This window comes from Tachyglossus aculeatus, chromosome X4 (assembly GCF_015852505.1).
Source record: "Tachyglossus aculeatus isolate mTacAcu1 chromosome X4, mTacAcu1.pri, whole genome shotgun sequence".
Classification (NCBI taxonomy): domain Eukaryota; kingdom Metazoa; phylum Chordata; class Mammalia; order Monotremata; family Tachyglossidae; genus Tachyglossus; species Tachyglossus aculeatus.
The window spans coordinates 14,605,852-14,632,532 of NC_052098.1; the positions used below are offsets into that span (position 1 = coordinate 14,605,852).

Here is a 26,681-nt window from a genome sequence, read left to right on the forward strand (position 1 = left end):
CCATGGTCTGATTCCATTTAATGTCATATTATCTGAAAGTAGAGCAGTATAAATATATTGGAGACAGGGTAAGAGGGATTTATAACTGTTTAAATTGAGGGGTGCCTGTGATCTAATCTACTGGGATATACTGGGTACAAGTAATTTAGGCCTTGTCCCATACGTGCTTTAAAGTAATTCACCTGTGGGGGCAATGTATGATTGCAAAGGCCAATGTGGGATGCCCCCTCCCCACCGTCCTGGACCCCCGGTCTCAACTATAGCATTGTGCACATGAAAGGGCTGTCTCTGGTTAGCCTTCCCTAACTAATCTCTCATCTCCCCAACTACTTTCCCTCCCCACCTCATCACCTCTGTGCTTGAGTCCTTACCCCCAAGCATTTAGATACTCATCCTAGCCCCACCCAGAGCATTTATGTAAGTAGATGTTTAAATAAATTACAGGTAAGGGGAAGCTACGCAGTTTAAGGATGTCTCCCCTGCTACAGTATAAATAATAATAATAATGGTATTTGTTAATAATAATAATAATGATGGTATTTGTTAAGCACTTACTATGTGCAAAGCACTGTTCTAAGCGCTGGGGAGGTTACAAGGTGATCAGGTTGTCCCACGGAGGCCTCACAGTTTTAATCCCCATTTTCCAGATGAGGTAACTGAGGCACAGAGAAGTGAAGTGACTTGTCCAGTCACACAGCTGACAGTTGGCAGAGATGGGATTTGAACCTATGACCTCTGACTCCAAAGCCCGTGTTCTTTCCACTGAGCCATGCTGCTTTATTGTTATACTGTACTCTCCCAAGTGCTTAATACAGTGTTTTGCACACAGTAAGCACTCAATAAATATGAGTGAATGAATGAATCAATGAATGTAAAATGGGAATTGAGACTGTGAGCCCTAAATGGGACACAGCCCGCATCCAACCCAATTACCTTATATCTACCCCAGTGCTTAGTACAGTACCTAGCCTATAGTAAGCACTTAGCAAATACCACACACAAAAAAAGTCACTTAACTTCTCTGTGCCTCAGTTACCTCATCTGTAAAATAGGATTTCACTGAGAGCTCTATGTGGGACATGGACTGTGTCCAACCTGTTTTGGTATTTATCTCGGCACTTAGTACAGTGCTTGGCACATAGTAGGCACTTAAATACCATTAGAAAAAAAGTAGGCTAATGCAATAATAAGACCAGAGCTTTTACCAGAGTGGTAGCAGTTTGTGGAGAAAGGAAGGGGAGGATATCTGGAAGATATTGTTCACAAAGGACCAGCAGGATTTGGCATACATGAAGGGAGGAGGAAGAAGAGACTGGGGATACAGGAAACTCAGTGTTCCCAGGTGAGTGGGGGCCTATCTTCTCTTTAGATCAGCTAATGGAGAAAATCAGAATTTATTTATAAATAGCACCATATGCAGCTTTTAGTGCTTACTATGTGCCAAGCACAGTTCTAAGTGCTGGTTCTGTTTTAAGCGCTGAACTCTATGAGGGCAGTACTACTTTCTCCATTCTACTGTCCCAAGTGTTCTGCACACAATAAGCATTTAAATACCATTGATTGATTGTGCTGTCTTGCTTGATCTTTTCAGTACCAAGTGCTTAGACTGTACTTAGTCCTTAGACTGTGAGCCCCATGGGGGACAGGGACTAGAAGCTTGTTGTGGGCAGGGAATGTGTTTATTATATTGTATTCTCCCAGGCGCTTAGTACAGTGCTCTGCACACAGTAAGCAGTCAATAAATATGATTGACTTATAGGGACTGTGTCCAACCTGATTATCTTGTATCTACCCCAGCGCTTAGTACAGTGTTTGAGACATAGCTCCTTAGCTCGTTGTGGGCAGGGAACATATCTGCCAACTCTGTTACAGTGTACTCTCCCAAATGCTTACTACAGTGCTCTGTACACAGTAAGCTCTCAATAAATACCACTAAGTGCTGTTTTTGCTTTCTCTCTCCATCCTTATGAAATGTCTGCTCAAAAAGAGAAGGCATATGATATCGTTCTTCTGAAAAGATGATTCCTCTCACTATTTCGTTAAATACGTGAAGTGTAAATGCTAGGTGACCCTGTTTAAGAAGGCTACATGGAAGGGAGATTCAGATGACACGGTCATAAAATATTTGGGCTTAAATTCAGAAAAGCACATTTGGCTTCCCAAACAAAACCTAACGGCTGACCCTGAGCCCGCCCTGATCTGCCAATAATATGTCACATCCTTTCCTGGATGTTCTCAGATATCCGACCCAAACCTTGCCTATGCTGGAAGAGTTTTAGAAGGGCCATAGGGAATATAGAACTGAAATATTATACTTAAAAGGTCTTGGAAATAGGTGAGACTCTGGCGAAGTTATTCCTGCTACTGAGAAGAGCAGCTTGGTTTTGGAAATGGTATTTGATTGATTAGTCTTCCACTTCAGTTGCTTTCCCTGTAAAGTACACACAGTGTTCTATTTCAGTTTTGTTTTTGATTTTTGTTTTGTGAAGTGAGATAGGGCTTTTAGTGTCATTCCAACGATTTAATCGGTTTTGCTTTTTCATTCTTTTTGTCAATAGCCAGGGCTTTAAAAAGATATTATCCATACTAGAGAGCAGTGGAACCTGTCTTTTTTATTTTTATGGTATTTAAGTCTTCTCTTACTGGCGGTCTTTTAGATCCATCTGCATTCCTATTCCTTCATCTGCAAAATGCACATCATAATATGTCACCAAAATATGTTTGTAGCACTCTTTGAACGCTATAATATGACTCTTTCTCTCTAGGTTGAAAATGTACTTGTCTTGATTTTATGTCTGATAAATGTTCAGATAAAGTTGTGTTATCTAGAAATATTACTACTTTTATACCTTAACATGCTTTGATCTTTCATTTATGGGATCAAAATTACTGTCCATACTTTCATTTACTTTTCAGATTTGTTCATAGAACTTTAGGGGAATGAAGAAAATACTTAATGTTGAGCATATTCCATATTAACTATTCAAGCGAGGCTTCTATATTGGAAGAAATGGGGTCAGAACAAACACGACCAATACAGAGTTCAAACAATCAGTCAAATTTATTGAGCATGTACTGTGCTCATGGACTCTACTAAGTGCTTAGGAGAGCCCAATATAACAGAGTTGGTAGTCACGTTCCCTACCCTCAAGGAGCTACAGTCTAGACAAGAAATGTTTTTTCTCGTGAGCCAGGAACTATGTCTAATTCACCATTCTACCTTTCCCTAGTGCTTTGGACAAAGGAAGCACTCAATAAATGGCAGAAATGATAATAATAATAATAAATATTTCTCTTGTATTTTGTCCAATTTACCTTTTCAGATGCATGTAGGTTTTATATCTTAGTAGTAGTGGGAGTAGTAACAGTATTTACTGTTATAGAGAAGCAGCGTGGCTCAGTGGAAAGAGCACAGGCTTTGGAGTCAGAGGTCATGGGTTTGAATCCCGGCTCCACCACATGTCTGCTGTGTGATCTTGGGCAAGTCACTTAACTTCTCGGAGCCTCAGTTACCTCATCTGTAAAATGGGGATGAAGACTGTAAGCCCCATGTGGGACAACCTGATCACCTTGTATCCCCCCCAGCGCTTAGAACAGTGCTTTGCACATAGTAAGTGCTTAACAAATGCTATTATTATTATCATTATTATTATTATTATTATTAATTGAGCACCCACTGGGGGCCATGTACTGTACTTCCCCTAGGGAAAGTACAACAGAAGCATGAGACATGTTCAGTCAATCAGTGGTATTTATTGAGTGCTTCCTGTGTGCAGAGCACTGTATTACACACTTGGGAGAGAACAATGTTAACACATTCCCTGCCCACAATGAGCTTGCATTGTATGTTGGCATAAAAATATTTACAAATAGAATCAGTATTTGACTGTTCAGTGGATTGTACATCTATACACAAGTGCCAAAGAAGAGCACAGTTAAATACCTAAGTGGTAGAATTGGCTGCTGGGCTGATATGACTTGGGAGGTGGGGATTAATTGGGGAAGGCTTGTTGGAGGAGGTGGGATTTTAAGAGGGCTTTAAACACGGGAAGAGCTGTGGCCTGTCAGATTTGGAGGGAGTGGATATTCCAGGCCGGGGAGCAATGTAAATGAGGGACCAGTGTCGGGAAAGTAAAGCGTGGGTACAATTAGAAGGTTAGCTTGGGAGGAATGACCAGAGGGAGCTGGGAACTAGTAGGCAAAGAGAGTTGATGTGTAGGATGGGGAATGTTGGTGGAAAGTCATGATGTCAATCGTGAGGTGTCTTTGCTTGATATAGAAGGAGATGGGAAGCCAGTGGAGGCCATTGAGAACTGAAGAATTGCTTTCTGAGGAATGTCTCGAGAAGATGATCTTCATTCATTCAATTGTATTTATTGAGCGCTTACTGTGTGCAGAGCACTGTACTAAGTGCTTCGGAGAGTTCAATATAACAATAAACAGACACATTCCCTGCCCACAATGAGCTTACAGTCTAGAGATCTGCATGGCAGCCTGTAGTACAGGTTAGAGGAGGGAGAGACTAGAATTAGGGAGGTCAGTGAGGAAGCTGTGGTAGGAGAAGATCTTGGACCAGTGTGGTAGCAGTTTGTGGGGAGAGGAATGGGTGGATCTGGGAAGTATGTAGGAAGAATAGGCAGGAGTTAAGCAATGGATTGCAATTGTGAGTTGAAAGACAGTGAAGAGTCAGGGAATACTCCAAGGTTGTAGACTTTTGGAAAGAGTGTTATTGACCAAAATAGGAAAGTTGGGAGGAGGAAGAGAGGATTTAGGAGAGAAGATAAATAATTCCATTTTGGTCATGTTAGGTTTGAAGTGGCAGCAGAACATCCAAGTGGAGATGTCCCAGAGACAAGAGGAGGTGTGGGATTGTAGGTTAGATGAGACAGCAGGACTGGGGAGGTAGATCTGAGAGTCAGCCACATAGAGGTGGTAGCTAAAGCCATGGGAGCGGGTGAAGTCTCAGAGAGGGAGTTTTAGAAGGAGCAGAGAAAGGGACCCGGGACAGAGCCGTGTGGGCAATTTGCCATTAGGGGATGAGAGTGGAAGAGGAGCCAGTGAATGAAACAGAAAGAACGGACAAAGAGGCAGCGGAAGAACCAGATTAGCACCCTGTTCAAAAAACCTCGAGGTCCAATAGCATTTCAAAAGGGCAGAATGGAGGGTGTGTTCTTTTGCATCTAGGGAAAGGAAGTTTGCCAGGGAGCTGAGGTAGGGTGTGGTATCCTAGAAGAGGTGAAGTGGGTTCAGAGCGTGGCAGTCACAGTTGGCAGCAAGGCCCAAAATTTGGGGAGGGGGAGTGTAGGTGAAGAGACTGATTGGAAGGTTGAGGTCGGATTGTCGTAAACTGCAGTTGGTGAACTTGTCTTTAGAAACTACCTAAGATTGTTTCATTTTTTGTTTCTATTTTAATCAAAGGTATTCTTCAGCAGAAATAAGAAAGCTATTTACTCTTCCATCCAACCTTGGGCAGCACCATCAGCGAAGCGTAAGTTCCCCTGCCTTTTCCTCTCTTCAACTGGTAAGTATGAGTTCTGGCTATTCTTTAAAAAATGATCAACTGTTCAAATATTTCTAAAATTAAGAATAATAATTGAATTACTGAGGAGGAAGTGTTTTTTCAGATGAGAAAGCAAATGTGGGGCAGGGTGGTTTGGGGAAGGAATTTTGTCAGTAGCAAATCGAGTTTGTATTACCTGGAATTGGTGAAGCATCTTTTCCACCAAAGCTCACCAGTGTTTAAAGCAAACGTATCAAACTCATTCCTATGGTTGGGCCATTTGTATGATTATATGTTGAAATGCAGGCTGTTGTTTTTACAAGTTGTAAATAAATTCTTCATACAGTAATCAGTAAACCAATCCATTACAGAGCAAAAGCCAATGAAATCAATGCATGTTGTAGTCATCAATTTCTTGCAGTTACATTAGTGTGTGAAGCAGGAACAGTAGTGCAAGATTAGGGGGAAGGAAAAGGGGAGATAGAGAAGAGAGAAATACACACACACACACACACACACACACACACACACACACACACACACACACACACACACAAAACCTCCCCATCACACTCCCTTCCACCCCCATGATGATCATCTCCTTGGACAGCCTTTTGGTTACAGCAGCAGCAAGCAGAAGAAATCAAAACAGTGTCCCCTCTCTCCCCTCCCCACGTCCCCCACTTGCCTGTCACCTAGCTTCCAGGAAATGGACTGTGGAACACTTTCTCCACTCCTCCCACCTGCCTTCAGAGCCCCAGAAACCCTAGAGAACAGATGCTGTGCAGAGTGCTGTACTAAACACTGGGAGAGAATACACTGGGGGGAATTGGACATGGCCCATGTCCCTCAAAGGGCTCCTCATCTAAACGGATTTTTGGTATTAGCAGTGGTGGCAGCAGCAGTGCTCTGCACACAGCTCTGTACAGAGTGCTGGGAGAGAATACCCAAGTGGGATTTTGACCTGGTTCATATCTCTCAAAGGGCTCATAATCTAAACAGATTTTCGGTATTTGCAGCGGTGGCAGCAACATTCATTCATTCAGTCGTATTTACTGAGCGCTTACGGTGTGCAGAGCACTGTACTAAGCACCTGGGACAATACAAAATAGTGGTGTATAGCACCGTAAGCGCTCGATAAATATATACCATTGATTGATTACTTCCAGGCCGGAATCTCCAGCAGGCCCCCATGTCATGATGGTGGCGTTTCTCATTGAGAACAGTAGCTGAACTTCAGGCCTGAGACTTCAAGACCTCCATCTGCATGGAGAAACTGGTCCTAGTGGCTAGTGTCAAGGAAGGAGCCTCTCACTAAATTGCAGCTCTGCATTCCTCCTTTCATTCAAAGCTCAACTAAAAATCCACGCCCCAAGTCTACCCAGGCCGACTAATCCAATGCTCCCTTTTGACAGGGGTTTGTCAATTACTCCATTTGATTGTAAACTCCCTGATAGGAGGAGTGAAGTCAGTGATTTGCACATAGTAAGTGTTCAATAAATAAATCCCACTGATTGACTGATTGATTGACCATGGGCCAGGGTAAAAAGAAGCAGGCTAAAGCAGTGGCCAGAATGGCAGGCAAAATAGAGCCAGTAGAAGGCCGGTAGGGTGGGCCAGTGAGGGGGGCAAAGCAGATAACCCAGGGCAGGTAGGGCAGCTAGCTGGGAAGGCAGGATCGACTGAAGTTTTCAGGTCTTGAACAAGAACCATAGTGCTATTTCCATTTCCATTATGCCCTCCGGTTCACATTTTTTTCCTGTGAGTGTAACTTTGAGCTCCAGAAAGAGAAGAAATTGATTTTGGATTTAGTGGGCTTAGCATTAACTTTGATTAGAAATGTAGTTTCAGGTATTGGGTCCTCAAAACGGGAGTGCTTTAGTTCAGTTTCGTCATTTGGGGAATCCAGTTTGAAACCACCTCGAGGATAGGGGCGGATAGAAAATGTTTACTTGATTGCTCCTCAAAGATTCTTGCTTCGATGGGGAACTTAATTCTTCCCAAATTCAAGCCCCAGTGAAAAGTGAATACGTTATTTTGAGATATCATAATGACTAATTCCTAGGTAAATCCCTAAGAGACTATTGATTCTCTTACCAAAAACAAGATTGAGGCACGTGAACAGTGGCAGTTGCAAGAAATAGACGGGAGTATTCACTTCCTTTTCATCAGGGTCTTGCCATCAATGTACTCACTTCCTGATCTGATCTGAAGCTTGGTGGTGCATTTTTTTTTTTTTTGCTTGTGTGGTTATCTAGAAGAGGTTAGCTGCGTTTTTTTTTGTATTTGCAAACCACTTCTGCAGTTCAAAATTTTGTAACCTTAAATTTCCTGGACGCCATTTTGCCTCCTGTAACGATTTCCACACATCTAACTGTGTATCTTTAAAAGGTACGTTTACTGAAATGATCTGTGGCTTTTCCATAGGACAATTTATCTGTTATCTCTTGGATGAAAAGGGTGGGATTGAAAAAGTGCGATGCCTTTTGATTATAATTTGAGAAATGGATTTTATTTTTCAAAATATGTATTACTGTGACAATGTGCTGGATGTCCTTGTTTGGGATTGTCTTTTCTCTTCAAAATTGTAATTTGTAATGAAAACACCCCAAATAAGAGGGGCTTTTTATCCGATAAACTGATCCGTTTTAAACCAAGGTAAAATTGAAATGTCTTTACTGGTCAAATTGAATTCTGAGGCATATTTATTCCAAATCTAAAATTAATATATTATGCGCTCTATGCTTTGAAGGCAGAATGTACTACAGATAGCAAAAATAATGGACTGTTTTTTTCTTTGGAAATGCTTTTACTTGGTGACTATTTTGCTGTTTTTTTGTATTCATCTCTGCAAATTAAGGCTTTAGTGTTGCATTTTGTAGTAGCTGACTTGGGAAATAACCATGGGTAGGTAATGGCAGCACGGGGCTTTAAGGATAATTTCCCAATGTGCTACTAGTAGAAATGGGAATCATTTATTTCAGGATAGCAGTTAGTTTAATATGTTTGTATGTGTTTGTGTCTGTGCTGGCTTTTCTGCCTTTCATGAGTCTCCTCTGAGAACCAGTTTCTTTAAGTAGCTAAAAAGTGAAAATGCTCCATTGTTACAGAGCCGGTTGTGGTTCCCTGTATTAATCGAGGTTTACATTTTGTAACAAAAAATACCCAAGGATGCGCTTCATTGCCGAAAGTATTACACACACAAACTGCTAAGAAAATACCCATTTTTCTATCAGAAACCATGCCAGAATCCCCCAAAATAAACCCCTCAAAATGTGCTGAGGATCCTCTTTATCAATTTTTTTCACTATTTCCTTCTTAGTCCTACTTCCAACTGAAATAAATTTGGCTTTTGGCCATCCCTGTGCTTATTCCAAGTCAGGAGCCAGCCATTTCTTCCTTAATCAGCTTCCATCATACGTACTTTCACCAACAAGAGCTTCCCTGGCAATCTTTTTTCCAAGTTATGCCTAGGTTTAGGTAAATTGTTCTTGCCTCTGTACTAATATCTTGTTCGCACTAGCAGATTGAAGATGGGTAGGCCCACAGGTGCCTCAAGGTCAGGGTGTGATTATTGGCCATCTTGGTTTAGCAATCTCTTGCTTTCTAATATCAGTGAGCATGATTTCTCTTTTCTCCTTCAGTATTTTGCAGAATTCTGGCCGCTCCTACAGAAGTAATTAACATGAAAGGCCTCTGCTCCTTTCCAAGAAGGTCCCTCAAACACTTTAATCTGTAGAAGAAGAAGGATGAAGCATTTGTGGAAAAAAAAGGAGGCTTCAGTTTTGATTCCTCCTTTTTCAAGACCACTGTGGAGACCTTTATTGTATTCTTTGGCAAGAGGGGAATGGTTCCAATATGAAGATTGGGGTGATAAAGTAGTATTGCCTCATAATTATTTTAAGAAGAGGCACTGTAACCAAGGCATTTCTTGACTTTGGCTAGCTCCACGATCCTGTTGTTTTGAGAACCCTGCATTCTGGACACTGACAGGGAAGTTTAGCATTGAGAAGAATTGGGAAGCAGCGGGGTTTAATGGTAAAAGCACAGGCCTAGGAGTCAGAGGACTTGGGTTCTAATCCTGGCTCTGCCACTTGCCTGCTGTATGACCTTGAGCAAGTCACTCACTTCTCTATGATGCAGTTACATATCCTACTCCCTCGTACTTAGCCTGTGAGTCTCATGTGGGAGAGGGACTGTGTCCAACCTGATTAATTTGTATCTATCCCAGTACTTTGCCGACTGCCTGGCACAAAGTAAGTGCTTAATAAATGTTATAGTTATTCTTAGTACGAGAAGTTGCCTGCACATTAGGACTCCTCTCCCGTCCTCCCCAGGACTCCACCACCCTCCTGGATGTCAATAATAATAATAATAATAATGATGGTATTTGTTAAGCACTTACTATGTGCCAAACACTTATTCATTCATTCAGTCGTATTTATTGAGTGCTCACTGTGTGCAGAGCACTGTACTAAGCGCTGGGAAGTACAAGTTGGCAACATATAGAGATGGTCCCTACCCAACAACGGCTCAGTCTAGAAGGGGGAGACAGACAACAAAACAAAACATGTAGACAGGTGTCAAGTCATCAGAATAAATAGAAGTAAAGCTAGATGCACATCATTAACAAAATAGAATAGTAAATATGTACAAGTAAAATAAGTAGAGTAATAAAACTGTACAAACGTATATACAGGTACTGTGGGGAGGGGCAGGAGGGGGCTCAGTCTGGGAAGGCCTGCTGGAGGAGGTGAGCTCTCAGTAGGGCTTTGAAGGGAGGAAGAGAGCTAGCTTGGCGGATGTGAGGAGGGAGTGGATTCCAGGCCAGGGGGAGGATGTGGGCCGGGGGTCGACGGCGGGGCAGGCGAGAACGAGGCACAGTGGGGAGGTTAGCAGCAGAGGAGCGGAGGGTGCAGGCTGGGCTGTAGAAGGAGAGAAGGGAGGTGAGGTAGGAGGAGCGAGGTGATGGACAGCCTTGAAGCCGAGAGTGAGGAGTTTTTGCCTGATGCATAGGTTGACTGGTAGCCACTGGAGATTTTTGAGACATGCCCAGAGTATTTCTGCACAAAGATGATCCGAGCAGCGGCGTGAAGTATAGACTGAAGTGGGGAGAGACAGGAGGATGGGAGATCAGAGAGGAGGCTTCCCCAGGAGCATGGAGCCACACAGGGGGTCCCAGCTTAAAATTACTTATTCCTTTAGTCGCATTTATTGAGTGCTTACTGTGTGCAGAGCCCTGTACTAAGCGCTTGGGAGAGTACAAAATAGCAGGCAGCAGACACATTCCCTGCCCACACTGAGCTTACAGTCTAGAGGACGAGCTTATGAACTTCTGGGTCATCTCTGGACAGTCGGGCGGTCTCCAGGAAGACAAGGAAGTGGCCACACTTCGAGGTCTTCTTGGTCCAAAGCTGTACCCGTGCAGTTTTGGAGAGCAGACAGGTTTGTTCAGGGGATTCCCTTAGCACACTTTACGCCCAGATTTTCAGGATGTGCCACCCTCTGATTCCAAGTATCTTCTTGGTTGGCATGCTCAGAGAGTGGAGAAGAGCCAAGTGTGAGGCTGGGTTGGAATCAGCGTGGTCTAGTGGATAGAGCATGGGTCTGGGAGTCAGAAGGACCTGGGTCCTAATCCGTGCCCTGCCACTTGTCTGCTGCGTGACCTTGAGCAAGTCACTTATCTTTTCTGTGCCTCAGTTACCTCATCTGTAAACTGGGGATTAAGACTGTGAGCCCCATGTGGGACAGGGACTTTGTCCAACCTGTTTAACTTGTATCTACCCCAGTGCTTAGAACAGTGCTTGACACATAGTAAGCACTTAACAAATTTCATAATAATAATAATAATAATAATAATTATTATTATTATTATTATTATTATCATCATCATTATTCTTTTAGACTGTGAGCCCACTGTTGGGTAGGGACTGTCTCTATGTGTTGCCAATTTGTACTTCCCAAGCGCTTAGTACAGTACTCTGCACATAGTAAGCGCTCAATAAATACAATTGATTGATTGATTGATTGATATTAAGACAATCTCTCCAAGTATGCTCCGCTCTTCCCTTCTCTTTGGGTCACCCTACTCCTTCAGAGCATACCAACTAAGTAAACACCAAACTACTATGTCACTGGTGTGCTTAAACCGGCATACATCACAGGCAAAGAAACCTTGTGATTTTTTGAGGCAGACTTTCCATGGTGTTCCCCGGATCAGGGGTTATAGTGGGAGATGAACGAGAACCGATCAGCCATGATGTGTCCATATTGTTGCTTAGTAACCAATCTTTTTTGAAGATCCAGCTGGTGCTAAATATTTTGCTTAGATAAATCACATACCTGAAAAATAGCTTCTTTTGGACTTCCCAAGTTTGTCAAAACAAAAAGGCTGTGTGGTTTCCAGCCTTTGCGGTGAGAGCCGCGTGGTAAAGATGAGGGGATTTTCGCTTGGGCCCTGCCACCACATCTTCTGCTTGTGCAGTGCCCTTGCCCAAACACATCCAGCTGCCCCTGGGAGAGTTGCCGCATTGTGCAGGGCTGGATGTACCACACCCTGCTCAACACCACAATGTTATCACTGAAGGCCAGAGACCTCTCCACTCAGATGCACCATCACCTCCCCTTCTCCTTACAGCAGGAAGGCCACAGATAATCTGTAACACAAAGGAACACCAACCAGTTAATAGGAAGTATATACTGTAGCTGTAAAAATGAGCTATCCACCCACTTCCCATCTTGAGTAACCTTGTCATTCTCCCCATGCTTGTGCATCATTTGCATCTGCTATGTGTAGGTTTCACAGAAAGAACAAGACATGATCAATATCTGAACTAGGGAGGGGTTCTACATTCTAGGATACCAGTGGGTCTCTTTCCACTTCCTTCCAAATAACTTCACCTTGCCAGTGGTGGAACTTCTGCTTCTGCAACTGCTGCCAACCTCCACTGCAGCAGCATCTACTGGCCCTTGATTTCGACTGGTGCGAAGTCCAGTTTCACCCCTCGTAGAAAGCCCATCATAGCCCCCAGGGAACACCCCCTCAGTTCAGAAGCCATGCTCCTCTAACCACCCGGAGCTCACCATTAGAATACACATCTAGTAAGAAGCAGCGTGGCCTAGTGGATAGAGCATGGGCCTGGGAGTTAGAGGATCTGGGTTCTAATCCTGGCTCCACCACTTGTCTGCTGTGTGACTTTGGGCAAGTCCTTTTACTTCTCTGGGCCTCAGTTGCCTCATCTGTGAAATGGGGATTAAGACCGTGAGCCCCATGTGGGCTATGGACTGTGTCCAACCCGATTAGCTTGTATCAGTGCTTAGTACAGTGCCTGGCACATAGTAAACACATCAAAAACCAGTAAAAAATACTGATATCAGCATACTTGTTTGACCGATGGACAGCAATTCAGATGTTCTACCACAGACAGTTCTCCCCAACTCATTGCCACTTTGCAGGAATTCAGAGTCCAGTAGCTGTCAGTTAAGTGAACCCTGGACCAATTCAGAGACACACATGAGGATCCAATCCAATGTCAGAACAACCCCAACCTAAGAAATTGCAACAAAATTTAGAAGTAACAAACTCTGCCCCCCACATCTCCTGTTGTTAGCTGACTAGTTGGTTGTCCGTAGCTGTTAATGCTGGAAGATGCAGGAGGATTCTGGGAGTTTTTTTCATTCTCCAATTAGGTTTACTATATAGAGAGACAAGTGTTTTTGCCTTCAGACTTTACCCTTGTAAAGCAACAGAGGATGTGCTAAAATCCTGAAAGAGTTCATATGCCACCAATGGATTGATTCTTTAGTCGGTTTAATCAATTGAATCTTTAATCAGTTCAATGGAGGAACTGAACTCACCCTTCCTATCCCATTGAGAACTAGTCAGGTTCTGCTGGTGAGATAGGCATAGGCAGGGTCTGAGCAGGGAACTGAGTCATAGGTGGCTTAGACCAGTCTCCCGCAATACCACACCAGGCAGCCCCAATCTCCCCATAGGCAAGGGATGGGCAGGGACTGAGATGCATATGCCTTGGAGTCCTCTTTAGTTCAGAGCTCCGGGACCTGCCACTGCCATCCTGGGCTCGCCTCCCCTGGCCAGCCTCCCCCAGCACCCCTGATACCCACTGGTATCCCCTAATGTAGAACCCATAGTTCAGATATTGATCACGTCTTGTTCTTTCTATGTAACCCCTATGGCTCTACATGTGGCGGAGGCTCACTCGTGGTCTCACTAGGACCACTGATGGCCTTCCTGAATCCCAGGCAAGGAGATTCATGTGACATCACATGTGCAGCTATGCTAGGCATGTAGCATAACCTGATGACTATAAATTTGTTGTGAGCAGGGAATGTATCTACCAACCCTGCTATATTGTTGTACTGTACTCTTCTAAGTGCTTAGTACAGTTTTCTGCACTCAGTAAGCACTCAATCAATACAATTGATTGATTGGTTGATAACATCAGAGCCACCATTTTGAGAAACCACCCCAATTTTACACAATCATACAGTATTTCTTCAGGGTCTCCCTGGAGCCCCACCCTCACTTGCTCCAGAGTCTTTGTGTTCCCCTCCCAGGTCAGTATGAAATAAAAATAATAATAATAACAGTATGTGTCAAACACTGTTCTAACACTGGGGTAGATTCTAGCTAATCAGGTTGGACACGGTCCCTGTCCCACGTAGTCTTAACCTCCATTTTACAGATGTGGTAAGCATTCAATAAATACCATTGACTGATAGAGCGTGAGCCCTGTGTGGAACAGAAAATGTGTCTGATCTGTTATATTTGTATTCTCCCCAGTGGTTAGCACTGGGTTTGTCACATAGGAAGCCTTTAAATGATACCATAACTAATTAGGTTTTATAAACATTTAGGAGGGAAGCAGTGTGGCCTAATGAAAAGAGCCCGGGCTTGGGATTCAGAGGTCATGGGTTCTAATCCTAGCTCCGCCATTTGTCAGCTGTGTGACTTTGGGCAAGTCACTTCACTTCTCTGTGCCTCAGTTACCTTATCTGTAAAATGGGGATTAAGATTGTGAGCCCCACCTGGGACAACCTGATTACCTTGTATCTCTACCAGTGCTTAGAACAGTGCTTGGCACATAGTAAGCACTTAATACCATCATTATTGTTATTATTATTAATCTCACTACTAATCCCTTCCTGCTTTCTTATCAAAGTTTGGTAGAAAAACAGGAAGAATATCTACCTTAACTGTTTTTAATTATCGAATTGTGACTTGAATTTCAGTACCACATTTCTTTTCTGTTTATTGTAGAAGTTATGTGAAGCTATTTTAGCCAGAGCTCCTTCATTAACAAATTTTATTTTACAGACACTTCCTAAAGAGAAGTTGAAATGCTTTCTATTTTAAGTGTGAGCTCATGTGGAACAGACTCTGTGTTTGATCTGATTAACTTGCATCCACAGTTAACAATTATCACAATTATCATATTCAAGACAAAATTAAATTCAATATTATCTTAATTTTGATGCCTCCAGACTCATACATACATACATGCATGATGTACTCAGGACATCATTAGTACTCCGTATTAAACAAAAACTCCTCACCAATGGCTTTAACAGTGCTTGGCGCATAGTAAGCACTTAACAAATACCATTATTATTATTATTAATAAAGCACTCCATCACCTTGCCCCCTCCTACCTCACCTCACTTCTCTCCTTCTACAACCCAGCACACACACCTCACTTATCTAGTGCTAATCTTCTCACTGTACTTCGATCTTGCCGCTGACCCCTAGCCCATGACCTGCCTCTGGCCTGGAACATCCTTCCTCCTCTAATCTGACAGACAACCGCTCTCCCCCACTTCAAAGCCTTAATGAAGGCGTGTCTCCTCCAAGAGGCCTTCTCAGACTCAGCCCCACTTTCCTTGTCTCCTTCTCCCTTCTGCATCACCCTGACTTGCTCCCTTTGCTCTTCCCCCTTCCCAGCCCCACAGCACTTATGTGTGTATCTGTAATTTTATTTCATCACCCCCACCCCCAGACTGTAAACTCACTGTTGGCAGGAAATGTCACTGTTTATTGTTATACTTTCCCAAGCACTTAGTACAGGGCTCTACACACAGGAAGCGCTCAATAAAAGTGATTGAGTGAATGAATGAATGACACTCCTCTTTTCTCATCCAATCCTGTAGCCTCCATTTTATGATCCTGTGGAGCCTTTGGATTTTGAAGGATTTCTGATGACTCAACTGAACACCCTGGATGCAGACCTTGTACAAGAACTTGGTGACTTCACAGAAGATGACTTGGATGTTGTTTTGACACCAAAGGAATGTAGGACCATACAGCCTTCATTGCCAGAAGAAGGGTAAAGACAGCTTTTTCTTTTTTTCCTGAAAATGTGGAGTGCTCAGCAACTCCCCACTGCCACCTAAAAGAAAAAAGAAAATCAAGTCTGAGACCTGGAGGTATCCTCCTTTCTTCTCCACCTGCCAACCTAAATTTTGATCAGATTCTTTTATTGGTGTCATTTCATCCAAGGGTTGGTGAGGTCTTTTGGTATTTATTAAATTATGACCTTTTACTCTTCCTTCCCTAAATACAGTTAAGATCCTGTTGAACCACTGCTCACTGAACTTTGGTTCTAGATTCTTTAAGGGTCTGGCACATCCCTCCACATTTTACTTGGGCTATATTTCTGGGTCTTCATTCATTCTTTCATTCAGCAGTACTTACTGAGCCCTTGCTAATAATAATAAAGATAATTAATAATAATTCAAGCACTGTTCTAAACACTGGGGTATATACAAGGTAATCAGGTTGTCCCACGTGGGGTTCACAGTCTTCATTCATTCACTCATTCAATCGTATTTATTGAGCGCTTACTGTGTGCAGAGCACTGTACTAAGTGCTTGTGAAGTACAAGTCGGCAACATAAAGAGACAGTCCCTACCCAACAATGAGCTCACAGTCTGGAAGATAAAATCCCCATTTTACAGATGAGGTAACTGAAGTACAGAGAAGTGAAATGGCTTGCCTAAGGTCACACAGCAGACAAGTGGCAGAGCTGTGATTAGAACCCATGTCCTCTGACTCCCAAGCCCATGCTCTTTCCACTTAAGCCATGCTGCTTCCCATGTGCGGAACACTCTACTAAGTGCTTGTGAGAATACAACAGAGTACAGCCTTCTAGACTGTGAGCCCGTTGTTGGGTAGGGACCATCTCTATATGTTGCCAACTTGTACTTCCCAAGCACTTAGTACAGTGCTCTGCACACGGTAAGCACTCAGTAAATATGAATGAACAGAGTTGGCAGAACAGAGCACTCTTTGGTGTTCTGGGAGTCCCGGAGACATGCTCAGTGGAATAACCCTGCTGCTTTTTTGAGTGACCTTTGCTGCTCCCCAGTCGCAGGAGTAAATAAGGAAGAAGAGTAGCAGGGTGGGAGAGAGGGACCGGGTTTCCCAAGACATTCAGATCCCTGGACTCCCCATTCTTAGGGAAAGCCCATAATGTAGGTGTTGTGTTGGTCACATTCCCTGTAAACTACTTTTGAGAAGCTGTCAGGCAGTTAACTTGATGGGAGACTTGAATCAGACTGTGTCATTAGAAATACCCTCTAAGCTTTTCAGAGTTTCCCACTCAGGGTTTTCCCAAACCCAAGTGTTCAGATTTTCCCCAGAACAAAATATTCTGTTGTTTTTTGCTAATGTTTGTGGTGTCAGTGTTGAAAAATTTGACATTAGCAACTATTCCACAGTGACTCTAAAAAACTTTATTTTTTCAAAGAATCTGAACTGAAGTGCAAGATATTTTAAGAAAATTGAAGAGGATGTAGGTTTTTAAATAAAGGTCCTGCTTAGTGGCCACCTAAACTTATAGGTATACCCACTCTGACTTTAGTACTAAATCTTTTCAAAGAGCTTACAGTCATGAGGAGGAGCTTACAGTAATAATAATAATAATAATAATGGTATTTATTAAGCACTTACTATGTGCAAAGCACTATTCTAGGTGCTGGGGAGGTTACAAGGTAATCAGGTTGTCCCACGTGGGGCTCACAGTCTTAATCCCCCCAATTTTACAGATGAGGTAACTGAGGCCCAGAGAAATGATGTGACTTGCCCAAGGTCACACAGCAGACAAGTGGTGGAGCTGGGATTAGCCATGACCTTCTGACTCTCAGGCCCATACTCTATCCACTACGCCATGCTGCTTCTCTAACTCACTTGTCTCAACAAGAAATGGCAAATTGGAATATTTCCAAATCGGTCATTACAAGAAATATGTATTTATATATCATTTTCTTGTTTAACAGTTGTCATGGCCAGTTCCACTTGTCTGATATCCGGATCTCTTTAGGAGTAAGTACAGTTAACATGGTTTTCACAGTAAATGACAGCAGACTACAAAGCATAAAATGGCAGTGCATTTTCCTGTTCTAGTTAAGCTCTGCATAGCTCCAGGAATACATCAAACATTGCAAAATGAGTAGGAGGGAAGACACTTAATATTACTTTTCAAATGACACCGTGTTTATAATCATTTTCCTCTCCTCAGGCATGGCAGGGCTTATTACAAGTGATTACATGTTTTTATTTCATTTTTCATTTCTCCAGGGTAGAATTGGATCCCCACGTCAGGGATTGTGTTCAGACATATATTCGGGAATGGCTGATTGTGAACCGAAAGTAAGTTCCACACTTTTTTTTTCTTTTAAAGAAACAGAGCTGAGAGAAGAAAATGAAAGCCTAACTAGTTCCACAGATTATTTCAAGATGCCAAAATAAATGAATGGATTGAAACCTGCATTGGCTGTGGCCAACTGTTGCATAGGCAGATTTTTTTGCTTACTTTCTGTCTTTAGTTAGTTGAGGGGCCAATTGAAATAGAAGGAAATGTTTCCATTTGAACCCTAAATACGAATGACTTGCTCTCATCCTAATCCTACTGATCACAATAGCAACAAAATGAATTTTTAGTCATTAATCCATGTGGTTTTCCTCAGACACTGTAGGATGGATTTTTTTCCAAGACACAGGAATGGCATCGTAGTTTTGGTGTAATGTGATCAAAAGCATTATTCTGTGAGCTTTCTATATGGATCTGGGTTATACAATAAAGCATGAAAAACTGAAGAACAGAAAATCCAGTTCCTATACACCCAAGCAGCCACTGATTGTGTCAATTATCTGATTAAAATTGCACAGTCATTTCTGCCATAATGTGTAGTTTCATGACAAGATGTGAATATGACATGATGGAAGCAGTAGAGAATGTTTTTCCCACAATACAGGTCTGTTCTGGGAATGGCATGACCCACAAGTTGGTGCAAGTAGATTCGCTGTAGACAGAAATGGTTGTACATGCACGTGACACTGATGAAGACATGATGCTGCTAAACTTCCCAGCCTTCACCTCACCCTTACTGTACTGTCACCTAGTACTTTGTATTTGTGCAGTTATCATTATTATTATTACTTTATTTGTTAAACATTGTGTAAATTATTTATATTAACATCTGTCTTCCCCTATAGACTGTAGGCTCCTTGTGGGCAGAGAACCTGTCTACCACCTCTGTTGTATCATACTCCCCTAATTGTTTTCATCCATTCATTCATTCAATGGTATTTATTGAGCACTTACTGTGTGCAGAGCACTATACTAAGCACTTGGGAGTACAATATACAGACACATTCCCTGCCCGCAACAAACTCATGGTCTAGAGGGGGAGAGAGATACCAATATAAACAAATAAAATTGCAGATATGTACAAAAGTGCTTTGGGTCTGGGAGTGGGGGATGAATAAAGGGAGGAAGTCAGGGTGACACAGAAGGGAGCGGGAGAAGAGGAAAGGGCGGTTAATCAGGGAAGGCCTCTTGGAGGAGGTGTGCCTTCAATAAGACATTGAACGAGGTGGGGAGGGAGAGTAAATGTTGGATTTGAGGAGGGAGGGCGTTCCAATCCAGAGGGAGGACATGGGCGAGTGGTTGGCGGCGAGATAGACAGTGCTCTGTACACAGTAAGCATTCAGTAAATACCAGTGATTGATTTTTTTTATGGTACTTGTTAATTGTTGTTGATTGATGTGTCAAGCACTGTTCTAAGCACTGGGGTAGTTAGGATGGAGATTAGGATAGCGATACAAAATAATCAGATCATATATGGTCCCTGCCCCACCTGGGTTAACAGTCTACCTGTTTCTTTGCAGGTAGTTACCCCTTAAGTAATAATCATAATGGTATTTGTTAAGCACTTATTGTGTGTTGAGCACTGTTCTAAGCACTGGGTTAGGTAAAGTTAATCAGGTTGGACACAGTCTCTGTCCCACATGGGATTCACAGTATTGAATTCCCATTTTTCAGTTGAGGAAGCTGTAAATGACTTCCCCTAGGTCACACAGAAAGCAGGTGACTGAGCTGCGATTAGAACTCAGGTCCTTGGACTCCCAGGCCTGTGCTTTTTCCACCAGGCCACACTGCGTCTCATTGGAAAGCTGTATTTGTGAAGAGGGAGTGAAGGTAGAAAGGGGATGGCACTATGGGAAATGTATGAGGCCAGATGAGGTGGGGAAGGTACAACTTACTTCTTTCCCTGACTTCTGACTCCCATTGCCTTTTTTACATATTCATTCATTCTTTCATTCAATCGTATTTATTGAGAGCTTACTGTGTGCAGAGCACTGTACTAAGCGCTTGGGAAGTACAAGTCGGCAACATATAGAGACGGTCCCTACCCAGCAACGGGCTCACAGTCTAGAAGGGGGAGACAGAAAACAAAACAAAACAAGTAGACAGGTGTCAAAACCAACAGAATAAATAGAATTATAGCTATATGCACATCATTAATAAAATAGAGTAGTAAATATGTATAAGTAAAATTAAGAAAGTAATAAAAATGTATAGTTATATACAAGTGCTGTGGGGAGGGGAAGGGGGCAGGGCAGAGGGAGGAGGGGGGCAGAGGAGAGGAAAAAGGGGGCTCACATAGAGTATTGATACCTTCCAGTGCTCAAAATAAATGGTGCTAAGCAATTAGCTGAGGAAAAAGGTCCCTGTAGAGGAGCAAAATTTCAGACTCCTCACAGCTCAGAGTGCAGGGCACAGCCGCAGCAACTGCTAAAAAGGCCAACAGCCTTCCCCAGGTTTTGTGGAGGCCTCAGGCTGTGGGTGTTTTTTTTTTTCCCATTGGGCGGTGGAAGACAGGACAGGATGGAGTCTGCTTGACGGTGCAGAGGAGGAGAGCCGATGTGGTTTCCTGAGGAAGCATCATGGCCGATGGTAGGGGTGATGCCAGGTGTGCTCAGCTGCAGCTTAAATCCTCACAGCCCAGCATGGACAGGGCGGGTCAGGAAGAGGAGCTCTCGCTGGGGTGGAGGGGAGGTGGCAGGTGCCAGTTGCTTCACTAGGCCATGGTAGAGAGACTAGGAGAAAGGGAACTCTCTCCCTCTCCATTCCTTCCTTCAAAGACATAGGGTTTCAAAGATGACCACAACCCAGGGCAATTTAACAAAATTATCGTTCCTCACTATTTTGGAGGGTAACTCTTGTTTGTGTGTTCCCTACCTTTTTCCAGTGAATGGCTTGTTTCATCATACTGTGATCTGTAAGCAGACCTATTTAATGTCCAGTGAAAGGAGTTCATTGCTCATGTGGGATCTGGTCAGGCATTAATTCAGACAGATAGAACTTGGAGTAGGTGGTTTAAAAAATGCCATATGAATGCAAATTCATCACCTTGGCCTAGTCCTCAACTCATCTCTCCCATTCCACCTGCACATTCGATCTGTCACCAAATCCTTTCAGTTTTATCTTCACAACACTGCTAAAATCCTCCCTCGCCTCTCCATCCAAACTGCTTCCACTCTGATTCAAGTGCTTATCCTATCCTGCCGTGACTCCTGCATTTGCCTCTTCGCTGACCTCCCTGCCTCTTGTCCACCCCTCCCCAGCCCATACCTCACTCTCCTGCATGGATCATTTATCAACAAAATTGTTTGGTCTATGTCTCCTTACTCCTCAAGAACCTCCAATGGTTGCCCATCAAACAGAAGCTCCTTACCATAGGTTTTAAAGCACCCAATCAGCTTGCCCCCTCCTATGTCACCTCACTGATCTTCTACTACAGTCCAGCCCACACACTTTGCTCCTCTAGCTCCAGTTTACTCACTTTGCCCTGGTCTCATCTCTCTCACCCCTAATTCCTTTCCCACATCCTCCCCCTGGCCCAGAACACCCTCCCCCTCCCTCTACACCAGACCCCCACTCTCACCTTCAAAGTATTAATACAGTGCTTAGTACAGTGCCTGGCACATGGTAAGTGCTAACAAACACCGTAAAAAAATAAGCAAGCATTTCAAAAGGACAAATAGAGAGCTTTGGTCTATGGGATTGTCAGTCTGTCCCCTTTACTTACTTTGAATTAATTTCATTTATTGTTAAATTCATTTTGATGTTAACCTTTGCCTGGGTACTTGGTACTCTGAGTACTCAATATATAATTGCTGCTGTTGTTATAAAAATATTTCAAAAGTATTTTAAACTGGGTATCTCCCTCACCATTTTTCAGTAACCATTTACTGAAAAAGAGATTAACTTCCTTATGTTCTGCATCCTAATGGAAGACTAAACACTTAAGTAATTAAACTTGTTTACATTGTTTTATATTCTTAGTGCATTGTCTTCAAGGACAAGGAAACATTTCATGAGTGTTATGAGCATTATCATAAAAACCTCTAGAGATTCGACTTCCATCCTGGGTAATTAAAATAATTCTAAAAGAAGGTCACACTCAAGGATATCTGAGATGTCAAGGAATATGGTATCATTGGCTTTATTGCTCCATATTTCACTTCCAGTGAACTGATAAACAATTAAATTTCCAACACCTCAGTGCATAGCATTCAGTTACTCCCCAAAATCATAAAAATCTTATAAAAGGTATTTCTTGCTGCTCAATAATTGCTTATTATAACACAATTGTGTGCTTGCTGTCAAGGTTCCTAGTCATCTATTTACTTTGAAGAAGTTGTGAAAAGGAAGTTAAGGAAAATGGTTGCTAGAAGAAAACTGTATGCTATCATCGAGTCTGTTTTGCTTTGGATGCATGTCAGACGATGAGGTGATTGGATATTTGGAATGCCGAAGAGGGGCTCTCAATCTAAACTAGCCTTTTTGTGGGTGATGAGGATAGGAAAGTCAAGCCCTGACTGTGCAACTGGCATCCCAGAGGAGCCAGAGAGTGGTGGAAAGAGGCAGGGCTGGAACACAATTTGGATAAGGGAGGGACCTCACTGAGTTACGTTTCTCCGGGATCTGCAACCTGACGCAGTCCCCTGGTGACCAGCGACTTATATATTAGTAGCCGGTCAGAGGCAAAGTTGGAGTGCTGGACCCTGCCTTTTAGTGGGATCCTTGAAAAGGTAAAAGTTGCACCTTAGGAATTTTCCCTGTAAAACTGGCACCCTTAGAAGCAGCATAGCCTAGTGGAAAGAGCCCGGGCCTGGGAGTCAGGGGACTTGGGTTCTAGTCCTGGCTCCACCGCTCGTCTGCCATGTAAACTTGAGCAAGTCACTTCACTTCTCTGTGCTTCAGTTACCTCATCTGTAAAATGGGGATTAAGACTGTGAGCCCCACATGGGACAACCTGATTACCTTGTATTTACTCCAGCGCTTAGAACAATTCTTGGCACATAGTAAGTGCCTAACAAATATCATCATTATTATTATTATTATCATTTTTTAATCACATGGTCTTCCTCCTCTTTCTCTAGTAGATCAGGTAGGAAATGGAGTTGTGGCATTGTGGCTTCAGTTGGCACAACTGCCAACAGTGAGCGATAGCAAGGCAAATGTATGTTCCTAATGGCACACTGCCAAACAGCTCTCTACCTACTGAGTTGGTTGGCATTCATGTTGTAGTTGACTCTTCCTGAATGATTCATACTCTCTGGTCTCTGCTCTTCCCCCATTACCAGTGCCTCTAGAAGAGAGTTTTGCTGCTTGCACAGACTGGGATTCCCAGACTGGGAACTGAATCCAGAGGAAGAACAGGAAAATGCACTGTTTGCTCTTATTTCAGATCATTAGCCCTGGGGAGAAATTTCACTGCTGATTTTGGCACTTAAGCTCATTCTGGGCAGGGAACGTGTCTTTATATTGTACTCTCCCAGGCAGTTAATACGGTGGCCTGTACTCAAGTGCTCAATAAATACCATGGGTTAATTGACAATTGCCAGAAATGTTAGCGTGCTTGAAGAGGGCATTGCATTTGGCAGTGTTTGTTATTCTTAAAACAGATTATGCTGAATTTTCCCCATTGTGAGGGAAACAAACTCAAATGAAGCTAGAAACTATTATTCTTTTAATGTGGCCATTCCAGGAAAGTCCATGGGCACCTATGCAAAACTCCAGATATCACATTTATGAAAAGCAAAGAGAACATACATTTGCTTAAAATTCCAGATATGCAGGCAATAGCAGCCAGTTGAAAATGAAATCCAAGGCTTTAATAATAATAATAATGACATTTATTAAGCACTTACTATGTGCAAAGCACTGTTCTAACCACTGGGGAGGTTACAAAGGTGATCAGGTTGTCCCACATGGAGCTCACAGTCTTAATCCCCATTTTACAGATGAGGTAACTGAGGCACAGAGAAGCTTAGTGACTTGCCCAAAGTCACACAGCTGATAAGTGGCGGAGCCAGGATTTGAACCTGTGACCTCTGACTCCAAAGCCCGTGCTCTTTCTACTGAGCCACGCTGTTTTGAGCAGGGTACTGCTCTGCCTTGCCAACTGCATTATGTATATATGTTTGTACATATTTATTACTCTATTTATTTATCTATTTTATTTGTACATATCTATTCTATTTATTTTATTTTGTTAGTATGTTTGGTTTTGTTCTCTGTCTCCCCCTTTTAGACTGTGAGCCCACTGTTGGGTAGGGACTGTCTCTATATGTTGCCAATTTGTACTTCCCAAGCGCTTAGTACAGTGCTCTGCACATAGTAAGCGCTCAATAAATACGATTGATGATGATGATGATGATGCATCAGCCTCCCTGCTGAACTCCCTGCCTCCTGTCTCTCCCCACACATCAGTGCATACTTCACTTTGCTGCACAGATCATTTTTTAAGCACTTACTACATGCCAGGCACTGTTCTAAGCGCTGAGGTAGATACAAGATAAAAGGGCTGTACACAGTCCGTGTCCCACACAGGGCTCACAGTCTTAATCCCCATTTTACAGATGAGGGAATTGAGGCACAGAGAAGTTCAGTGACTTGCCCGAAGTCACTCAGCAGGCAAGTGGCAGGTATTTTCCCCTCTAGACTGTAAGTTTGTGTGGGCAGGGCTCCCAAGCACCTTAGTAGTGCTCTGCACACAGTAAGCTCCCAATAAATACGATTGAATGAATAAATATGGTTGAATGAATGAATGAAGTGGCAGAGTGGGGAGTAGAACCCAGGTCCTTCTGGCTCCCATGCCTGTGTTTTATCTTCTAGCCACATTGCTTCTCTAGTAGACATCATGATTAGTAGACATACTTTTGCACTCCCTCAAGTACTTATTACAGTACTCTGCACAGAGTAAATATTCAGTAAATATTAGTGATTGTTTGATTGATTGATTATTCAACCTCCTTCAGAAATAAGACACCAAGCCTTTTGTGTGTTGTACTACTGAGCAAACTAAGTTCATAACTACAGCTCCTCTTGTATTTACCAAAATCTCGATTTTTCATCACAATTGATGTTTTTTTCCAGTTTACTGTACAGATTTTTCTCTCTGATCTTTGGGAAGGTGGTCCTGGCATTTGAAAAAGAGGTTTCAGATTCTAGAACCTCAGGACCTAGAACCTCAGGGAACTAGATGTGAGACAGATGAGATTGAGGACTCCTGAGGCTCTAGGTTTCTGAAATTCCAGGTTCCTGAGTTTCCGGCCTTTTGGGGTTTCAGCCTCCTGATGTTCCAGCTCCTGATGTTCTAGACTCTTGAGGTTCTAGGTCACTGAGGTTCTAGGGAGAGGTGAGAACGAGGCACAGCAAGGAGGTTAGTGGCAGAGGAGTGGAGGGTGCAGGCTGGGCTGTAGAAGGAGAGAAGGGAGGTGAGGTAGGAGGTGGCGAGGTGATGGAGAGCCTTGAAGCCGAGAGTGAGTTTTTGCTTGATTCGTAGGTTGACAGGCAGCCACTGGAGATTTTTGAGGAGGGAAGTAACATGCCCAGAGCGTTTCTGCACAAAGATAATCCAAGCAGCAGAGTGAAGTATAGACTGAAGTGGGGAGAAACAGGAGGATGGGAGATCAAAGAGGAGGCTGATGCAGTAATCCAGTTGGGATAGGATGAGAGATTGAACCAGCAAGGTAGTGGTTTGGATGGAGAGGAAAGGGTGGATCTTAGTGATGTTGTGGAGGTGAGACCGGCAGGTTTTGGTGATGGATTGGATGTGTGGGGTGAATGAGAGAGTGGAGTCAAGGATGACACCAAGGTTGCGGGCTTGTGAGATGGGAAGGATGGTAGTGCTGTCAACAGTGATGGGAAAGTCAGGGAGAGGACAGGGTTTGGGAGGGAAGATAAGGAGTTCAGTTTTGGTTTCATTGTATTTGGGTATAAAGTTAGGTTTTTCATAGCTGCCAGGGAAAGTAGGTACTTTTTGTTAATGACTCAGATTGCTGAGATAATTGAAATAAAAACTGTAGGTTCTATATAGCCCTTTTAAATATTTCAGTGGAATTGTTATTGTCTTTCCATTAAAGTTTTGAAGCTTTTAAAATATCCTTATATCACTTACCTGGAATGCTGAAAAGTCTCTGACCCTGTGTCAGTAAAGCCTGATTAATTCAAAATGGAAAAGACAAGGCAAAAATGGACCTTTTTAATGGTATTCGTTAAGTGCTTACTATGTGCCAGATACTGTACTAAGCATAGGGGTAGATACAAGTTGATCAGATTGGAACCAGGTTTGGACTATCCAGTATTTTCTATTTTTAAATACTAACATATTAAATCATTTAGATACAGCCTTCATTGAAGTCATCTGAGAAAAATCAGTTGCTTTGTATTGTGTTCTGTTTTGAATAAACCAATATCATATTGACACAACTTTATATACACAGAACTGTTGTTAATTATTAATCCTCAAATGAACAAATGGTTTGAGGCAATATCCACATGTGGAACTCAAAAAATTCCAGTGGTTG

At 42.8% G+C, this 26,681-nt stretch overlaps 1 protein-coding gene across 1 annotated transcript in view; it reads left to right on the forward strand.

Annotated features, from left to right (window-relative positions):
- The window catches only part of DOCK8 (dedicator of cytokinesis 8), a 205,733-nt gene that overhangs the window by 47,451 nt on the left and 131,601 nt on the right, over positions 1-26,681 (forward strand). Inside the window, exons 2-4 of the mRNA XM_038769505.1 lie at positions 5,419-5,521; positions 15,668-15,843; positions 18,096-18,167. Coding sequence (XP_038625433.1) covers positions 15,716-15,843; positions 18,096-18,167 — 200 coding nt within the window. The 5' untranslated portion in view covers positions 5,419-5,521; positions 15,668-15,715. The remainder of the gene's footprint in view (positions 1-5,418; positions 5,522-15,667; positions 15,844-18,095; positions 18,168-26,681) is intronic.